Genomic DNA, 16,627 nt, shown 5'->3' on the forward strand with positions numbered 1-16,627 from the left:
GTTTTTGCTTTGCCTTTGCTTTGCTGCACTTTACGCTCAACGCTTCGAGCGAATCGGCGATCGGGTGGTCGCAACAGACACAACACATTATTGCCAATATTGAGTGGGAAAAACACCGAAGGTTGGGTTGGCCCGGAAAGGTCGTAGTCCAGCGCTCAAGAAAACAGTAACAACCAGTCGCACCGGAAACCGTTGGATCGTTTATAGATGGCCACCTTCTACTCGTGGGCGGGAAAAAACGATAGGACAAAAGAAACGGCACTGAAAGAATGAAAAAAAAAAAAAACAAAACCACACGGAAGGAGCGACCGACCTGATCCTAACAAATCGATTACATTATGGTTTCCGTTTCCTGCTGCAGTTCGATAAAGGGGGTTTCCTTTTCGCCTCTCCGCTGATAAACGATGCCGGTGCATCGTGCCATGCATTCGTGCGGTGTTATTTTGTTGTCCGATGGTGCCCTTTGGCGTGCGGTTAAGTGTGGGGCGTTGTTTTTCTCATACCGGTCGCACGGTGAATAATGTTGATCGATTTGTACGGTTCCGATGGGAGTTTAGTGTTTAATGCGCATTAAGTTACCTAATGAACCTGCTGAACCGGTACTCGGCTGGTTTGGCTTTCCGGGCACTCCAACTGACCAGACAAATTGCATCGCGTTGCAGGACTGCCCAGACCGCGAACAGGACTTCCGCAAGCAGCAGTGTTCGGCGTTCAATGATGTCCCGTTCGAGGGTCACCGGTACCAATGGGTGCCGTATACACGCGCCCCAAATCCCTGCGAGCTGAATTGTATGCCCGTCGGTGAGCGGTTCTACTATCGGCATCAGGCAAAGGTCACCGACGGAACGCGCTGCAGCGATGAATCGTTCAACGTGTGCGTTGACGGCACCTGCCAGCCGGTGGGTTGCGACATGATGCTAGGATCACAGGCGAAGGAGGACAAATGCCGCATTTGTCGAGGGGATGGCAGCAGTTGCAAGACCGCTGCCGGTTTGCTGGACGCCAGCAACCTGCAGGTCGGCTACAACGATCTACTTCTTATCCCGACCGGTGCCACGAACGTGCTGATCAGTGAGCGAGCGCCTTCGAATAATTATCTCGCGATTCGGAACCTGACCGGGTTCTACCACCTGAACGGCAACTATCGCATCGATTTCCCTCGCTCGATGCACTTTGCCGGATGTGATTGGCACTACGAGCGACGTCCGCAGGGTTTCGCGGCACCTGATCGGCTTACGTGCCTTGGTCCGACAACGGAATCGGTCTACCTGGTGCTGCTGTCGCAGGATCGAAACGTGGGTGTTAACTACGAGTACAGCGTATCGTCAAAGTCGGCCCCAGTTGACGAGCCAGACAGCTACTCCTGGATGCACACGGCGTTCGAACCGTGCACTGTTAGCTGTGGTGGTGGCGTACAAACGCGTAATGTTACCTGCAACAGCCGCAGTTCGTTGCGTGAAGTCGATGAGGGTCTGTGCAATTCGAGCGATAAACCAGCGACCTCGCAGAAGTGTGGTCAGCAGTCGTGCCCGCCACGCTGGTTCGAAGGTCCTTGGAGCAACTGTTCGCATCCGTGCGGTTCCGAGGGCAAACAAACGCGCGAGGTTTACTGCGAGCGAGTGGCAGAAGATGGGTATGTAAACCGACGCGCTTAAGCTCCCACGCAGGTCGAATAAAACTGATCAACCTGTCTTGCAACCCGTTTACAGTGAAACTAAGAAGCTGGAAGAAGACGAATGTTTACAGCTGGTGGGTAACAAGCCGGCCACGGAGCGTGAATGCAACCAGGGCCTTATCTGTCCCGAGTGGCACGTCGGACGTTGGACTCCGGTAGGTATCCATGTGCCGGTGTCTTTTAGGGCATTTCTAGGTAATTCGAATCGCCGGTTAAGAAACGCCTTTACTATGCTATCCTGTAGTGCAACAAGCTGTGCGGTGAGGGCGAGCGGACGCGTAAGGTGACCTGCTTCCGGAAGGAAAACGGACGCATCACGGTGCTGGAGGACGACGAGTGCATCACGGAAAAGCCAGCGGTCAGCGAGAAGTGCATGCTGCGACCGTGTGAGGGTGTCGATTACATCACATCGTCCTGGACAGGGGTGAGTAACAACGTGCATCGTGCATCCTCATGTCGAAAATGCACAAAAGTGCAGCTTTCTGCTCATAAACGGCACGAATAATCGAACATGTCGCGTGCATGAAGTGTGTTGCTGAGTTGCATACCTTTAGGCGCATACACCAAGCTAAACTGCAGGCGGAAACTGCATGTCATGTGGCGTGCTTTTAGAAGGAGTTTTGGCAGGTTGACATGCTTCTTAATCGTAACTTTTCTCTCTGCCAACCAGTGTGACGAGTGTGGAGCAACGATGGAAACCCGCACGGTACACTGCGCCTCGAAGTCGGGAACCGTCTACAACGCGTCCTTCTGCGCCGATCGTCAGCTGCCTGAGTTGCGCCGCGAATGCAAGCTAACCCCGTGCGAGTTCCAGTGGTACACATCCCAGTGGAGCAAGTGTTCGGCCGTCTGTGGTAAAGGGCTGCAAACGCGCACGGTTGTGTGCGGAATGTTCGATGGGCAATCGCTGAAGCGAGCGGACGACGATTACAAGTGCGATGCCGATCAGAAACCCGAGAAGGAGCGTGAATGTGATGGCCCACCGGAGTGTCCTGGTCAGTGGTTTACCGGACCGTGGACCGACTGCGATAAGAGCTGCGGTGGTGGCGTAATGTCGCGTAAGGTGGTGTGTCTTGCGAACGGAACCGTCGTACCGGAGACGAACTGCGATGTGGACAAGATTCAGATGGCGACGGAGAGCTGCAACAAGCACGATTGCACTGAGGACGAAGTCATTCCGGTGGAAGTGGGCAGTACGCAGCCGGCAGAGGACGATTACGATGAGGATGAGCTGTGTGACGATGAAGGTGATGGTGATGAATCCGACACGGAGAAGGACGAAGGATCAGCTATGGGTTTGGGCTCTACCGAGGGCCAGGATGGCGTTATGATGGTCACCGTGGACACCACTCTTGTGGACGGTGTTGAGTTGGGAAGCAGTGATGGCACTACGGAGACTTCCTTCGAAACGGACGAGGTTATGATGAGCGATGCGACAGGATTCGAAACTGGAGCAACAGATGCGGATGGTGTGACCACGCAGGCCAGTGTGGAAGGATCGGGCGATGCTAGCAGCTCTGCTTTGGACGTATCTGAGGGTTCGGGAGACGATTCCGAGCTCACGACAGTGGCAACGGCTTCCAGGGCTTCGGAGGATGCAGCTTCGAGCCAGTCGGACAGCTCAACGGAATCAGCAGCTTCATCTGGCAGTTCGATGGAACCAGCGAGTACTTCTCCAGCCGTTAGTGCGGAAAGCTCTACTGAAATGTCGGATGCAGTGACCGAGAGTAAATCATCCTCAGTGGACGACTCTTCGGTGACAGCTACGACGGAAAGCGCTACGACGACGGATTCTTCGACGGACTCCACGACGGATGTGACGGAAACGTCCACCAGCTCTACTGACCTTGACCTGACCTCCACCGATGTCAGTGCGACGACGGTCGATGCATCCAGCACGATGGACGCTTCGACCACGGACATGCCGCAAACAACCACCGACAGCGAGCTACTGAGCACTACGGATGCATCCGAGCAGCTGACGACACCCGTTTCTGTCGCCGGAGGATCCTCGGATGGTGCAACCACCGACGAAAGCTCCACCGATTCAAGCACTAAGCTGATGGATGGTTCCGAATCCACCGACGCACCATCGGTACCATCGTCTAGCGAGTCCGCAATGACGACGGAATCGGTGTCCGGAGGATCTACGGAAGAATCCGCAACATCGGTCTCGACCGACGACAGTTCGACGATGGTCGAAACAGCGGAATCTTCTGCTGCTAGCGGCTCAACGGATGATTTCACTGGCTCCACCGTGACCGAAGATGGTTTGGATGAAACGACGTACGATATTTGGGCTTCCTCGACGAGCGCCACCGACTCGGAGACCGACATGGACACCGAAAGCAGCACACCGTACACGTTGTCCTCGATCATCGCTAAAGAGCAGAAACCGCGCAAGTGTAAACCACGCCCGAAGGTGCCACAGTGTGCTAAATCCACGCACGGATGTTGTCCTGACGGAAAAACCAAAGCCACGGGACCATTCCTCGAGGGTTGCACCTTGGCGGAAACGTGCAAGGATACGAAACACGGTTGCTGCCCCGATGGAGTGTCCCCGGCAAAGGGCGTCAACAGTAAGGGCTGTCCGAAGCCGGATTGTGACGATACGCTGTTCGGATGCTGCCCGGATAAGGTCACACCGGCTGAGGGCAACGACATGGAAGGTTGTCCAGTTGAGACGACGACTGTTGCCGGATGTACGGCCGCGAAGTTCGGTTGCTGTCCTGATGGCACTAGCGAAGCGAAGGGCGCCAATGGTAAAGGATGTCCTGGAGCTGTCGTGGAGGAGGATAAGGACACGCCCTCTGGCACGGATGCACCTCAACCGGTCGATGGAGCTACTGTGGAGGGTTGCTCGAACACCGAGCATGGTTGCTGTCCGGATAACAGCACCGCTGCGAGTGGCCCTGATGGAAAGGGTTGTGAAGCGTGCAGCCAAGAACCGTTCGGATGTTGTCCCGATGGAAAGACGCCAGCACACGGATACAACGGTGAGGGTTGCTGTCTGGCAACACCGTACGGGTGTTGCCCGGATAACGTGGTTGCAGCGCAAGGTCCCGACCAGCAAGGATGCGATTGTCAGTACGCACCATTCGGGTGTTGCCCCGACAACAAGACCTCAGCTCGAGGACACGATAACGAGGGTTGTGGCTGTCAGTACGCCCGGCACGGTTGCTGTCCGGATCGGGAAACGGAAGCGAAGGGTCCGAACGCGGAAGGATGTCCTTGTCACGCGCATCAGTTCGGATGCTGCCCGGATGGGGTCACACCGGCAAAAGGACCTCACAGTCAGGGTTGCCACTGTACGCACAGCGAGTTCAAGTGCTGTTCGGATGGGAAAACACCCGCCAAGGGACCGGATGGTGAGGGTTGTACGTGCGCGGACAGCAAGTACGGTTGTTGCCCGGATGGTGCGAGCGAAGCGCAGGGTAGCAAGTTCGAGGGCTGCACGGAGGTCCCGGAATCACCGCAGAAGGCGTGCGCTTTGCCGAAGGACAAGGGTCCATGTCATAACTACACCGTGCGGCATTTCTTCGACGTCGAGTACGGTGGATGTGGCCGGTTCTGGTATGGTGGGTGCGATGGCAACAATAACCGGTTCGATTCGGCGGATGAGTGCAAGACCATCTGCGAGACGCCCACCGGCAAGGATGTGTGCCATCTGCCGAAGATCAGTGGCCCGTGTACGGGCCATTACAACATGTGGTACTACGACGCGGAACGGAACATGTGCGCTCAGTTCACGTACGGCGGATGTCTGGGAAATGCGAACCGGTTCGAGAAACTCGAGGACTGCAAGGCGCTGTGCAGCGTGGACGATTCGAAGCGTAAGTGTGCCGTACCGTTCCGGCCGCAAGAGGTCCTTCCGGGCTTTCATTTCGGTGTTTCAACCTACGCTTCTGTACGATCGTTTCAGCGCCCTGCGAGCAACCGATGGATGCTGGCCCGTGCAATGGAACGTTCGAGCGGTGGTACTACGATAAGGAGTCGGACGCGTGTCATCCATTCCACTTCGGTGGGTGCAAGGGCAACACGAACAACTACGCGACGGAACCCGCTTGCTACTATCACTGCAAGAAGCCCGGCGTGCACAAGCGTAAGTATCGGTCGCGTTTGCGCGCGGTTGCGCATGCATCAGCGTTGTTGTTGCGTGCTTGTTCCACGCATGCACGTTTACTCGTTTACGTTGGCGTTGGCGTTGGTTTGTCTGCACTACATCTTCTCTCTCACTCTGTCTGTATGTCTGTGTCTGTGTCTGTCTGTCTTCCATGGTGTGTGGCTGTTTTGCTTTCTTTGCGCTTCGCTCTAAACGCCCTTTTTTCGCCCTTCGCGCGTGCTGTGCGTCCTTGCGCGTGCTGCAGCAAGCTGCAGCGAACCGCTGGATGTGGGCGGGTGTGAAGCCCAGCAGCCACGCTGGCACTTTGCCCGGGACAGTAACAAATGCATGCCCTTCTACTATACCGGTTGCGGTGGCAACGAGAACCACTTTGTCTCGCGCGACCAGTGCGAGGAGCAGTGCCCACCGAAGGTTGGTAAGTAGTGCGCACCCTCGGTCAGGAAAGGGGTCAGGAATGGAACGGGGGGCGCGGGCGATGCGTACACCCGATGTACACCCTCACCTTTTCCGGCTACCCCACACCCTGCATCCAGAAAAGGTCCCATTTTCCCTCATTTCCCGCGGGAAATGTGAGCGGAAAAAGGCGCGAAAACGCTGAGTGAACGAAATTTATGCTCCTCTCGAAATTAAAAAAAAAACCCCTCAAACCGGTTCGGTTTGGTGAAACCGTTTCGTTTTTTTGGCAAGCAAACATCCCCATTTTGGCGACATCCATTCGGCCGGCACAAACTCGCCTTGCACCGCATTGCATTTCAGCTTTTGGGGGCGACATTTCAAAACCACGTTACTAACACGCTCTCGGTGGGAAACTCCTTTTACGGAACTAAACACCTCGTACACCTGCTCAGTAACCTCCCCCCCCCCCCCCCCGGGTGGTCAGCATGCCACCCTCACACACACACATACACACACACGCACCTGCTAATCGGGATTTTTGCTTATTTTTTCATCTTCCGCGGTGCTGCGTTTCGGGTGTTCCAGAAAAGGACACCTGCTTCCTGCCGGCGGAGATCGGCGAATGCCAAAACTACACCGCCCACTGGTACTTCGACACGAAGGAGGAACGCTGCCGGCAGTTCTACTACGGCGGTTGTGGTGGCAACGGAAACAACTTCGTCGACGAGCGGTCCTGCGCCAACCGGTGCATGGATGATGGTACGAAGCGTGATCGCGAACCGGTTCCCGAACCGGTTGGGCCAGGTTCAGCACCATCGCCGTTCGATCGCACCCACTGCCAGTTGCCGATGGATAATGGTGATCGCCAGTGCAGCCAGTACGTGGGACGATTCCATTACGACACGCGAACGGGCGGCTGCTCGGTGTTCACTTACACCGGATGTGGTGGTAACGAGAACAACTTCCTGTCCGTTGAAGCGTGCGAACAAGCTTGCGGGAGTCCGCAGGATGTCTGCCAGCTGCCTCACGCGTACGGTGAGTGCGATGGTAACGAAGAACGGTGGTTCTACGAACCGCACGAGCAACGCTGCGTACACTTTGCGTACAGCGGTTGTGGCGGAAATGGCAACAACTTCCGCAGCGCGGACGAATGTGAGCGTAGCTGTGGTAAACCGGTTGATATGGACATGCGTGGACCATCCGAGTCACTGCCAAGCGGCACCAATGTCAGCCGTTGTGAGGATGCACCCGACTTTGGCAATGGCGACGGTGATGGGGAGTTGATTCTGTTCTACTACAACGCCGAACGGCGCTCGTGTGAGCGTTTCCGGTACAGCGGTGCCGGTGGAAATGCGAACCGGTACGGATCGGAGGAAGAGTGCGAACGTGTCTGTGGAGTTTATCGCGGCATGGGTAAGGCTTGAGTTTTTTTTAGTTTGCTTCAAAAAGGCACATCCACTACCTATTTACCATATCTCTAATGCATCTTGCACTACCTTGCAGATGTATGTGCGGATCGAATGGATGCGGGTCAGTGTGGTGACAGCATCCCGAAGTACTACTACGACCTGAGGACGCATGCGTGCTACGCGTTCAACTACAGCGGCTGCGAAGGCAATGGAAATCGCTTCGTTAGTGCAGAGGAATGCGAAGGAACCTGCGTCCATCAACGTCACCGACCGGAAGTGGATGACACTGGTAAGTTTGAGCGGGTGTGTGCAAAGGTGAAAGCATCCTGAAGCACTTCTATAGCACCCGGGAACTCTCGAAAGGGTTGGGACAATTCGAACACGTTTTTAGGTCTAGGACTGCTCTGGCGACATGCCGATACTCAACCGTTTCCGTCTTTCCTTTGTTCGTGTGTGTGCTCTGTGTGTGTGGTTATTGATGACAGTAGAGAGGTTGGCCGTTTGCAAGCTCCAGGTTGACAGGGGTGCCCATGGTGGTTGTGGAAACCGGAACCGCGTGAAACACCGGAAGCGATGGTACTACGATGCGGAGCGAGAAACCTGCTTCGCCTTCCGGTACAGTGGATGCGGCGGCAATGAGAACAATTTCCACTCGTACGTCGCCTGTCGGGCGTACTGTAGCTTCGAATGTAAGTCGATCGTGCTCAAGACCTGGGCTAGGTTCAGCTATCGGTCATCAGCTATCGCTATACGTGGCTCGAACTGCAGCTTTGTCAGGTGCTTCGACTTTGATGTGTGGTTCTATCTGTGGCTTTCTCGTGGCGGTCATTTTCTTCGCAGGAGCTGGTTGTGGGATGTGGGATACGTGTGTGTGTGTGCTACTGATACCTGACAGATGTCAACCTCTCAAATCCCAAATATGATTGGCGAGAAGTCGTAGAAGGCTGGGAGCTAACGAATTCATTGGGATATCACAGTCATCAACCTTCACTCAACCATCTCATTGGAGTGCTCTACTTTGATCAGATCATCACACCCATCGACTACCCATCTGTTATTAGCTGCATTTCTCTTTCCACTCTCTCGCTCTCTCTCTCTCTCTCTCTCTCTCTCTCTCTCTCTTTCTCGTGTACTGATCATTTTCCCTTCGATGGGCTATGGCTTCACTTCTTCGCTCAGCCATCCAGCTCGATGGCTCAGTTAAGCCTCCACAGCTGATGGCGAGCGGTGCAGAAGTACGCGAATCATTGTTGCCTTGGTGACTAACGACCATCTTCATGGCATCCTTTACTGCCGTCCATCGTTAAACAATCGTTCTATGTGAAATATGTCCGCTAGGCGTTGACTGCTGCGCCCATGAGCCTAATGTTTCGAATCACACACTCACCCCCGTATGGTGTTTTGCTTTTCCGGCTCCTCACAGCTAACGCGGTAAATCCCTGCGAGCAGTACGAAACCGAATGCAGCCAGCTGGGATGCCAGTACGGTCTGGCCAAGTCGTACGATCCCGCCAACGGATGTGAACGGTGCCAGTGCAATGATCCTTGTGCCGATTACTACTGCCCACCTGGCACACAGTGCGTCGTCGACGTGCAGGGTGCCGAACCGGCCGTTGGCAGTGGTTCTGAGTTTGTCGGTGTGTGCCGTCCCTCGCAGAAACCGGGCGAATGTCCTCAGCTGGGTAACGCCACGACTCACTGCAACATCGACTGCCACTCGGATGCGGACTGTCGCGGTAACAACAAGTGCTGCCAGGCAGGTTGTGCACGACTTTGTATCAATCCGGTCACGCGTCCGGCCGTTCCATCTGGTCCGGTGCAACCAGGCGTACCGACACCCACGGTGCTGGAGAATGTACCGGAAGAGGAGATGGACATCAAGTCGGAGGAAGGTGGTACCGCGACGTTGCGTTGCTTCGCGACCGGTTTTCCGCCTCCTTCGATTCAGTGGCGCAAGGGACAAATTACGGTAGGTGCATCATACAGCAGGTGTTCAGGTGTGTGCAGATGATCAAGTGATCTTTCGTTTCGTTCGCTAGCTCAACACTGCCCAGGGACGATACGCGCTCACCTCAACCGGAGACCTGCAGATTGTGCAACTGCATCGTACTGACAGCGGCACGTATGTGTGCATCGCGGACAACGGTGTTGGATCGCCGGTGATGCGCGAAATTCAGCTGACGGTGAAAGGTAAGTGCGGCCTTCCCTTCGACGGCTTCTCGATCTGTCGCGATCGAAACAAACGCGACTGTAACTAAACCACTTCCCCCACGAAAAAAAGGACAACACGCTGCACTAACAATGCACTTTCGATGTACTAATGCTCGGTTTTCTCTTCGATCGGTTGTTCTCTTCCTGCTGGCTTCCTGCTGTCTTTCCCGCGCGGACCAACACAATCGCGGGTGGTGTGATCCTTGACTAACACAAACACACTCCGGGTGGTGGTTGGGATTTCGTAAATGGGGTGTTCGTAAATGGTGGCTTTCCTGTTGCATCCTGTTGCACCACTGCACACACTAACACCGCACGCACGCACGCACGCACGCTTGCTCGTTGGCTCGCGTACACTCAGACCCAGTACCACGGGACGCCTACATCGCCGGCAAATTGAACGATTCGCAGATCGTGGAGCTAGATCAGCCAGCCACGTTGCGATGCCTGGCCGGTGGTTACCCGAAACCGGTTGTTACTTGGTGGCGCGAAACGTTCATGATGCCGCTGGTGATGGTGAACCGCGACTTTTCGCTGCATTTTGCGAGCGTCCGCCTGCAGGACCTGGGTTCGTACGTGTGCCAGGCGTACTCCGGTGCCGGTAAGGGTATCTCACGTATGGTCACGATGCTGGCGCACGGACCTGTCACACCGACCAGCCCGGTGGATGAGAAGTACCTGAAGTACATCGTCAACGAGCGCCCGGTCGCAACACGACCACCGGTGGACCGTCGTCCTTCGCGGCCACGTCCTCCGGTCGTCCCGATTCCACCGGTTGTTGTCCGCACGCCAGGTAAGTGCCCGGTGTCTGTCTCTCTATCACTGTTGCCTGTAACTAAATTTGCTGTTTAGAGAGAGAGAGGGCTTGGATTTACGTCAATAGGTCAATGGGAAAACGGGCCAGTGTGAGTGATCGGTTAGAGGACGAGGTTTTCCCTCGAATCCGAGCCACTGGCCCGTTGGATGTGGTATGATCGTGTACTAAAACGTCTTCTTGTGTGTCTTTGCTTCACCTTTACACGCTCTCAGTGCCGGTGACGGTCACGTTGCACTTCCCGCAGGGCCGTGATCTGATGCCGAACAGCAACTTCACGATCAACTGCACCGTGGATGGGTATCCGAGGCCGACGGTGAACTGGTTCAAGGATGGGCAGATGATGGTACCGACCGATCGCGTGCACATCACCGACACGAACATGCTGACCGTGACGGGAGCGATACCATCCGACAGTGGCCAGTACAAGTGCCTGGCGAGGAACGACCACTCGGAAGCATTCCAGGAAAACAGTATACGCGTCGAAGGTATGTCCCGAGGTGGCAGAAAAGACTCACGAAAGAAGCTCGCTTGCTTTCCTGGCACGTTTGTACAATCTCTCTCTCTCTCTTTCGCAGGTGTGTACGTGCCGCCGGGATGCACTGACAACACGCTGTTTGCCAAGTGCGACCTCATTGTCGCTGGGCACTACTGCAACCACAAGTACTACTCCCGGTTCTGCTGCCGCTCGTGTACGCTGGCGGGGCAGATTAATGTAAGCAACCGTTACCGTTAAACTCGCGTGCCATAGCAGTGGAGTGGACCTCTGGAAATCCCAGCAAAAATACTGCAGATGCAACCATGATGGCACTAGGCCATTCGTTCGTGGATGGAAAGCAAAATGGAGAGAAAGATAGAGAGCAATAGAACAGTAAAGAATGGCAAAAGAACCAGCACCAACCATCAGCAACAACAAAAATGGTCCGCTGGTCCAGCACATCAGCACCGCATCGCGCTGCTATTTATTTCTGTTCCCTAGCGTAGTCTGCTGCCCTTCGTGGTTGCGTGCGAGGGAAATCGAGGGCTCACATTGCGCAAACTCTCTCGTCCGCAGGGAAACCAACGTCCTGCTACGATCGCTTGATGATGGTGGCATTTAAACCAAAACCTCGGATCTGGTGCGAATCTTCGAGCCGAACAATTTAGTGACAATGTTTAGACGTAGTAGTTTTGTAGTTCTGTACCGTTGCTGTAGGATAACGTTAGCGTAGCGGACTAATTTTTCTGTAGCCCACGTAATGGTAACCACGATGGTGGTCATGATGTTAAGTGTTCAGCTCGTAAAAGTCAAAGGAATCAAACAAAACCACACAGATTCGCTTTTGCGCTATGCAAAAAAAATACATCTGAAATCAATTAGTCTGGTAACTTACAGCTCGTATGATAAGCACGCAACAAATGGCGGCCTAACAAGCTTAGAAAATCATACAATACACACACTCACTCTCTCACACACAGGCATGTCGAGCATGTTTGCGGAAAATTGCCTCCCCTGTTGCTATCTGTAAATAATTTATTTCCAACAATCAACCCTTCCGATTCCACTGTAGAGAATATCAATCTGCCCGGCGATGGAGACGCAGAAAAATTGAGCAGGAAAAAAATTAGCCCATAAAAGCAAGCTTGGTAATTGATTGATAGAAAATAATAAACAAATGAAATCGAATGAAAAAAAAATAGTATAATTTATCAATTCTGCACGCGCTCGATGACAAACGTAAGCGATGGGCTATGTTGTATTAAATGCAATTCATGGAATGAAAATCGATTAGCACAAATTCCGCTACAAACCGCTTGTGCAACGAGGTGTAAACTGCTCTCTTATTCTGCTAACGGCAGCAGAATGCAATTCCGGAACACATTGTTTAGAAAACATATGCAACGCATACACAAATACATGCTTTGTGCTTGATAGTTATTTCTCCTGCGTGGAGATGTATTTTTTTTACTTCTTCGGCAAGTAAGCTTAGTAGAATATTTAACGCGCCTGTTTGAAATGATCAAACATAGAAGCTCCACCTCGGAAGCCCTGTAAACTATTTACGGCACTGATGCCTAAATCTTTTCGATGTCTCCCGAAGGACACTTGTACCACCGCTCAACACATCACAGGAAATCGTCTCTCTTGCAGCAGCAAAACACGCGCCGTAACTGCTCCCGGACCGCGAAGCCTCCCTTCGGTGGCAACAGCTCCAGGTTCTGCGAATCGTCATCCTCGTCCAGCGTATCGTTGTCCAGGTAGTCGTCCTGCCCAGCGGCACCACTGCCACGGTTAAGAATTTTCCGGTAGCCCTTGTTGTCCGACAGCTTGCGGCACTGCTCGAAATCGAGATCCTCGTTGTCCGACTCGATTGTCATCTCCTGGATGCTGAACGTGTCGGACAGCTCCTGGCGGGTGTTCGCACTCCCACTGGTTTTGCGGTTGTTGCGCGGAAAAAAGGACACATTCTCCAGATCGTCGTCACTGTTGAAGCCCGTGTTGACGTCCACCAGCTGATGGTTTTCCCGGCCGCCCGGTATCGGCAACCGAGATATCGGTATGAGGCTGTTGATCTTTGGCGCGTGTTCCTGAGCGTCCTGCAACCAAAACCACTCTTAGTAAGTACGGCTCCACTCAGCTAGCATGTCACGTGAATGCACCCCGAATAGTCTCACCTGCCCGTCCTGGTGGTACATCTGCTTGTAGTTGCGTTTGGCGCGTTCGACCTTTAGCTCGAGCTTCCGTTGCAATATCTTGCACGTGCTCAGCTGCGCGGCCGGGTTGTGGTCGTGTTGCGAACCATCGTTTCCGTTCACACCGGTAGGTGCCGTGGCACAGCTTGACGCAACCGAGGAAGACGCGAACGAATCGGTGCTGTTGTCACTCGTCAGCACTTTGCGGCCAGGACGATGGTCCGAATCCAGCACTGGAGCAGTGGCCAGCGCCGCTGCTGCTCGGGCTGGATCAAGCTTTTCGCCGGGATTCTCAAACACCACATCGAAATCGTTCAGCTTCGTGTAGATATCACTTTCTGCGTCCGAGTCCAGGACGCCATTCTTAACAGCTGTTGGCTGGAGAAGGTGAAAGCCATCACATTACGTCAATGCGGCCTTCGAGACACGCTCTACACCCTCAGGATGGTTTCTTCACTTACCGTTGTGTTGTTAACCAGCTGGTTCTCTCCAAACCTCGCCAACTCATCGATGAACAACGACTCCAGCTTGTCGCCGCTCTCGATTCCACTGTCGTCCATGAACATGTTTTCCGCCGATTATTGATACCAAACACAGAACAATTGCATGGGGTGCATTGTCTTTGTTGTTTTTACGGACACAACTTCACCTACTCAGTGTTTACTGCGAGCTGTCAGTAGGCTACTCGTTCACGGAATTATCGATTTTTGCGACTGTTTTCAAATTCACATATGATTCGGACTGACATAGCACGTGGCAGTGCGCAGGCGCCTCGCACAAACGCGGTAGTTCCGTAACGGAACGTCCAATTACAAGGTGTAAAAAATTCAAATCGCTTACTAATAAGCTTCTGTTTTTAAGAAACCAAGTTGTGTAATATAAATGATTTCACATGTTTTAGCATAATTGATATCGATAGATATTTAAGGAAACTTTAGCATAATTGATATCGATAATTTATAAGGAAAGGTATATTGAAAAAAGAAAGAAAAGCTATTATTATTCCTGTTATTTTAAATTTTATGTAACGAGTTTATTTCCGATAATTTTGATCTAGGAGCATGTAGCAGACTAATAAGTAATATCTAATCCAAGTTCATTGTAAGACAGACTCCTTGCAGCACCCAAAGACTATTGTGTTCCTCGGTGTAAAGATCGGCTTCAAAAACCAACCCGACACCCATGGCGTTGCGTCGTTGCGACGTCGTGTACACCGGAGTTCGGAATGTGTTCTAAGCGATAAAAAAAAACAAATAAAAACAAACATTGACCGTTAGTAATGAGTGAGTAATGTTAAGTCTTTCTAACTCAGTTAATATCTGCAGACCAAGCAGACTGTGAAGCTTTCAATCGAACCCCCGGCTTTGGGAAAAAATGGTCAACTAACCAGCAGCAACAACATATACAATTTGCTATTCCCAAGGCGAGAATCGTGCCACAAAGCTGATGGAAAATGCCAACGGTGGCGCTCGGCAGGATAAATCGAAATGTTTATCAAACTCGGTATGTGACGGCGGCAACATAATCAAATAAAATGGTCGGGAACGCGTTTACTTACTTGTAATTTCAGGCGGTGTGTTTCTATCGGAACAATCGAGAGCACGGGCAACGGTTCGACCAGCACTTTTGGAGTCGAACGTGTCAGACATCGGTTTTCCGCATCCCAGCGTGCGCCCTGCAGGAACAAACCGGTCACGTAGCAGCCCTGCATTTATCACCATCATCCAGCAAGCGACACCGACAGTGGTCCGATGTTTCCATTCCGTCGGCAAGATGCGAGCGCACAGGAAATACCAACCAATAACGAGAAAAAAAGAAATGTACAGAAGTGGAAGCATGAACGTACAAATAAGACAAATTGCATACGGCTGGGAATAGGACGGACTTGATGCACGCAGCGGAATCAAGCAGCACTGCAGATAGCAGGGAGCTGTCGGAACAATTTTGCAACAAACAAAAATTGCGGCTGGTTCTTTGCCAGCTGCGTGATGAAACGATGTGGAATGTGATTTTTTTCCTCATTTTGAATTCTTATAATAAAGTTTACCGCTCTCAAAAAGCCGTGTGTTTAATTGTGACGCAACCCCTATAAAGCTGGAGAATTTTCCGGCAGATTCATATCAACAAATGTTTAATTGATTGCTCATTGACATTTGGAGCATAAATTATGTTTGTTGGCAAATCGCATACATCAAACAGTGGCTATTTGCTACACCACATTATCACTGTAATCGATCACTTGTACAGTGGTTGGGTTATTCGATTTAGCTTTTCCAGGCTCCATGCTACCATTCACAACGCCATACTAGTGAGTGGGTATGCGACGATTGGCTGAACGATTCAATTTGAGGGATTGAAATTCTGACTCAAGCAGTGTCCATATTGAATTACGGGCAGTTATCTTCAGCGCATTGCACCCGATAAGCGAGAAGTATCGCAAACAGCACAGCAACGATGAGAATGTTGCAGCCAATCTCCGTTATACCGAGGACGACCTCACACCACCGGTTGGAGCTGGCAAGAAAAATGTCTTTAACACCACAGGCTACGGAAGTGATTTGATTCAATCCAAATCCAAACGGCCAACCGTCGGAGCGCAATGGTAATATATCGCCAGTGCCGCTGGCTACATGCAGAGAAGCCGGAGTTCTTAGCATCTAATCGAATTGCAATCCAGGAAGCAAAGCGATGGCAAAACTGTTCTGCATTCCACGTATGTGTGTGCTGCAGGCTACCAAGAGCGCAGAATCGAGCTGGAACTAATCTTATGGATTTAATGAAATCGTTGAGAAAGAGATTAATCCAAATTGATTTACCGCTTCAGGCCGCTCTTCGATTTCGTCCTCGCGCAAAAATCTCGTGACGGTCGTGAACAGTGTCGAACGATCCAGCGGCCAATTGTTCTTGCGGCAGGCGATCTGAAACAGAAATAATGTAGAGCAAAGACCAAAACAGATGGGATAAGTGGGCGGATATGAAGCTAATCGATGATATGCAAATGGCGTAGAAAATGATGGGAAACAAATTGAAAACATTTAATACCATCTCAGAGAGAGCAACCAAAAAAGACGGACAATCGATGTCCGATTCCATAACTGTATGCTTCATTTATTAGCAAAGTTGACATGTTACAAAGCCGTGGATGTTGCTCATAAACCCATTCTTATCAAGCCTTCTATAACTAGTACGGTTAAGGTTATCCTCACTATCGTAGATAGTGCTTAATCGCGTAACAATTAGTCTTAGTTTTTAGCAGTTGCATACAGCACAAAGAACGTTATAAAGCATACATTAAAGAAACTCTCAAACACCCGGTAAGAGACTGAC

General features: G+C 52.2%; 3 protein-coding genes across 3 annotated transcripts in view; 1 reads left to right on the forward strand and 2 right to left on the reverse strand.

Moving 5' to 3' along the window:
• Positions 1-776: 776 nt before the first annotated feature.
• On the forward strand, positions 777-11,363 carry LOC128721194 (papilin). The gene is made up of 14 exons (XM_053814921.1): positions 777-1,633; positions 1,710-1,830; positions 1,920-2,099; positions 2,346-5,508; positions 5,598-5,777; positions 6,043-6,213; positions 6,780-7,607; positions 7,698-7,892; positions 8,092-8,292; positions 9,027-9,571; positions 9,642-9,792; positions 10,175-10,606; positions 10,843-11,115; positions 11,206-11,363. Exons 1-14 carry the CDS (start codon positions 792-794, stop codon positions 11,361-11,363), a joined length of 7,440 nt encoding a protein of 2,479 aa, XP_053670896.1. The 5' UTR covers positions 777-791.
• A 1,194-nt stretch (positions 11,364-12,557) lies between these two features.
• Positions 12,558-13,866, reverse strand: LOC128732197 (uncharacterized). The gene is made up of 3 exons (XM_053825368.1): positions 13,762-13,866; positions 13,283-13,678; positions 12,558-13,204 (listed from the first exon to the last, which is right to left on the reverse strand). Exons 1-3 carry the CDS (start codon positions 13,864-13,866, stop codon positions 12,734-12,736), a joined length of 972 nt encoding a protein of 323 aa, XP_053681343.1. The 3' UTR covers positions 12,558-12,733.
• Positions 13,867-14,385: 519 nt separating this feature from the next.
• Positions 14,386-16,627, reverse strand: part of LOC128720078 (dynein axonemal heavy chain 10) — a 36,460-nt gene continuing 34,218 nt past the window's right edge. The window contains exons 65-67 of the mRNA XM_053813725.1: positions 16,117-16,218; positions 14,859-15,005; positions 14,386-14,532 (exon numbers count right to left, since the gene is read on the reverse strand). Of these exons, the coding sequence (XP_053669700.1) occupies positions 14,386-14,532; positions 14,859-15,005; positions 16,117-16,218 (396 nt within the window). The remainder of the gene's footprint in view (positions 14,533-14,858; positions 15,006-16,116; positions 16,219-16,627) is intronic.

Source organism: Anopheles nili, chromosome 2 (assembly GCF_943737925.1).
Source record: "Anopheles nili chromosome 2, idAnoNiliSN_F5_01, whole genome shotgun sequence".
Classification (NCBI taxonomy): Eukaryota; Metazoa; Arthropoda; class Insecta; order Diptera; family Culicidae; genus Anopheles; species Anopheles nili.

Excerpts from the sequence above, each read along its gene's own strand:
- LOC128732197 (XM_053825368.1), bottom strand. The coding sequence starts at position 13,866 with ATGTTCATGGACGACAGTGGAATCGAGAGCGGCGACAAGCTGGAGTCG. Across the intron at positions 13,679-13,761 it reads AGCTGGTTAACAACACAACG|CCAACAGCTGTTAAGAATGG; the intron begins GTAAGTGAAGAA and ends CACCTTCTCCAG. Across the intron at positions 13,205-13,282 it reads TGTACCACCAGGACGGGCAG|GACGCTCAGGAACACGCGCC; the intron begins GTGAGACTATTC and ends TTTTGGTTGCAG.
- LOC128721194 (XM_053814921.1), top strand. The coding sequence starts at position 792 with ATGCCCGTCGGTGAGCGGTTCTACTATCGGCATCAGGCAAAGGTCACC. Across the intron at positions 2,100-2,345 it reads TCACATCGTCCTGGACAGGG|TGTGACGAGTGTGGAGCAAC; the intron begins GTGAGTAACAAC and ends TCTGCCAACCAG. Across the intron at positions 11,116-11,205 it reads AAACAGTATACGCGTCGAAG|GTGTGTACGTGCCGCCGGGA; the intron begins GTATGTCCCGAG and ends TCTCTTTCGCAG.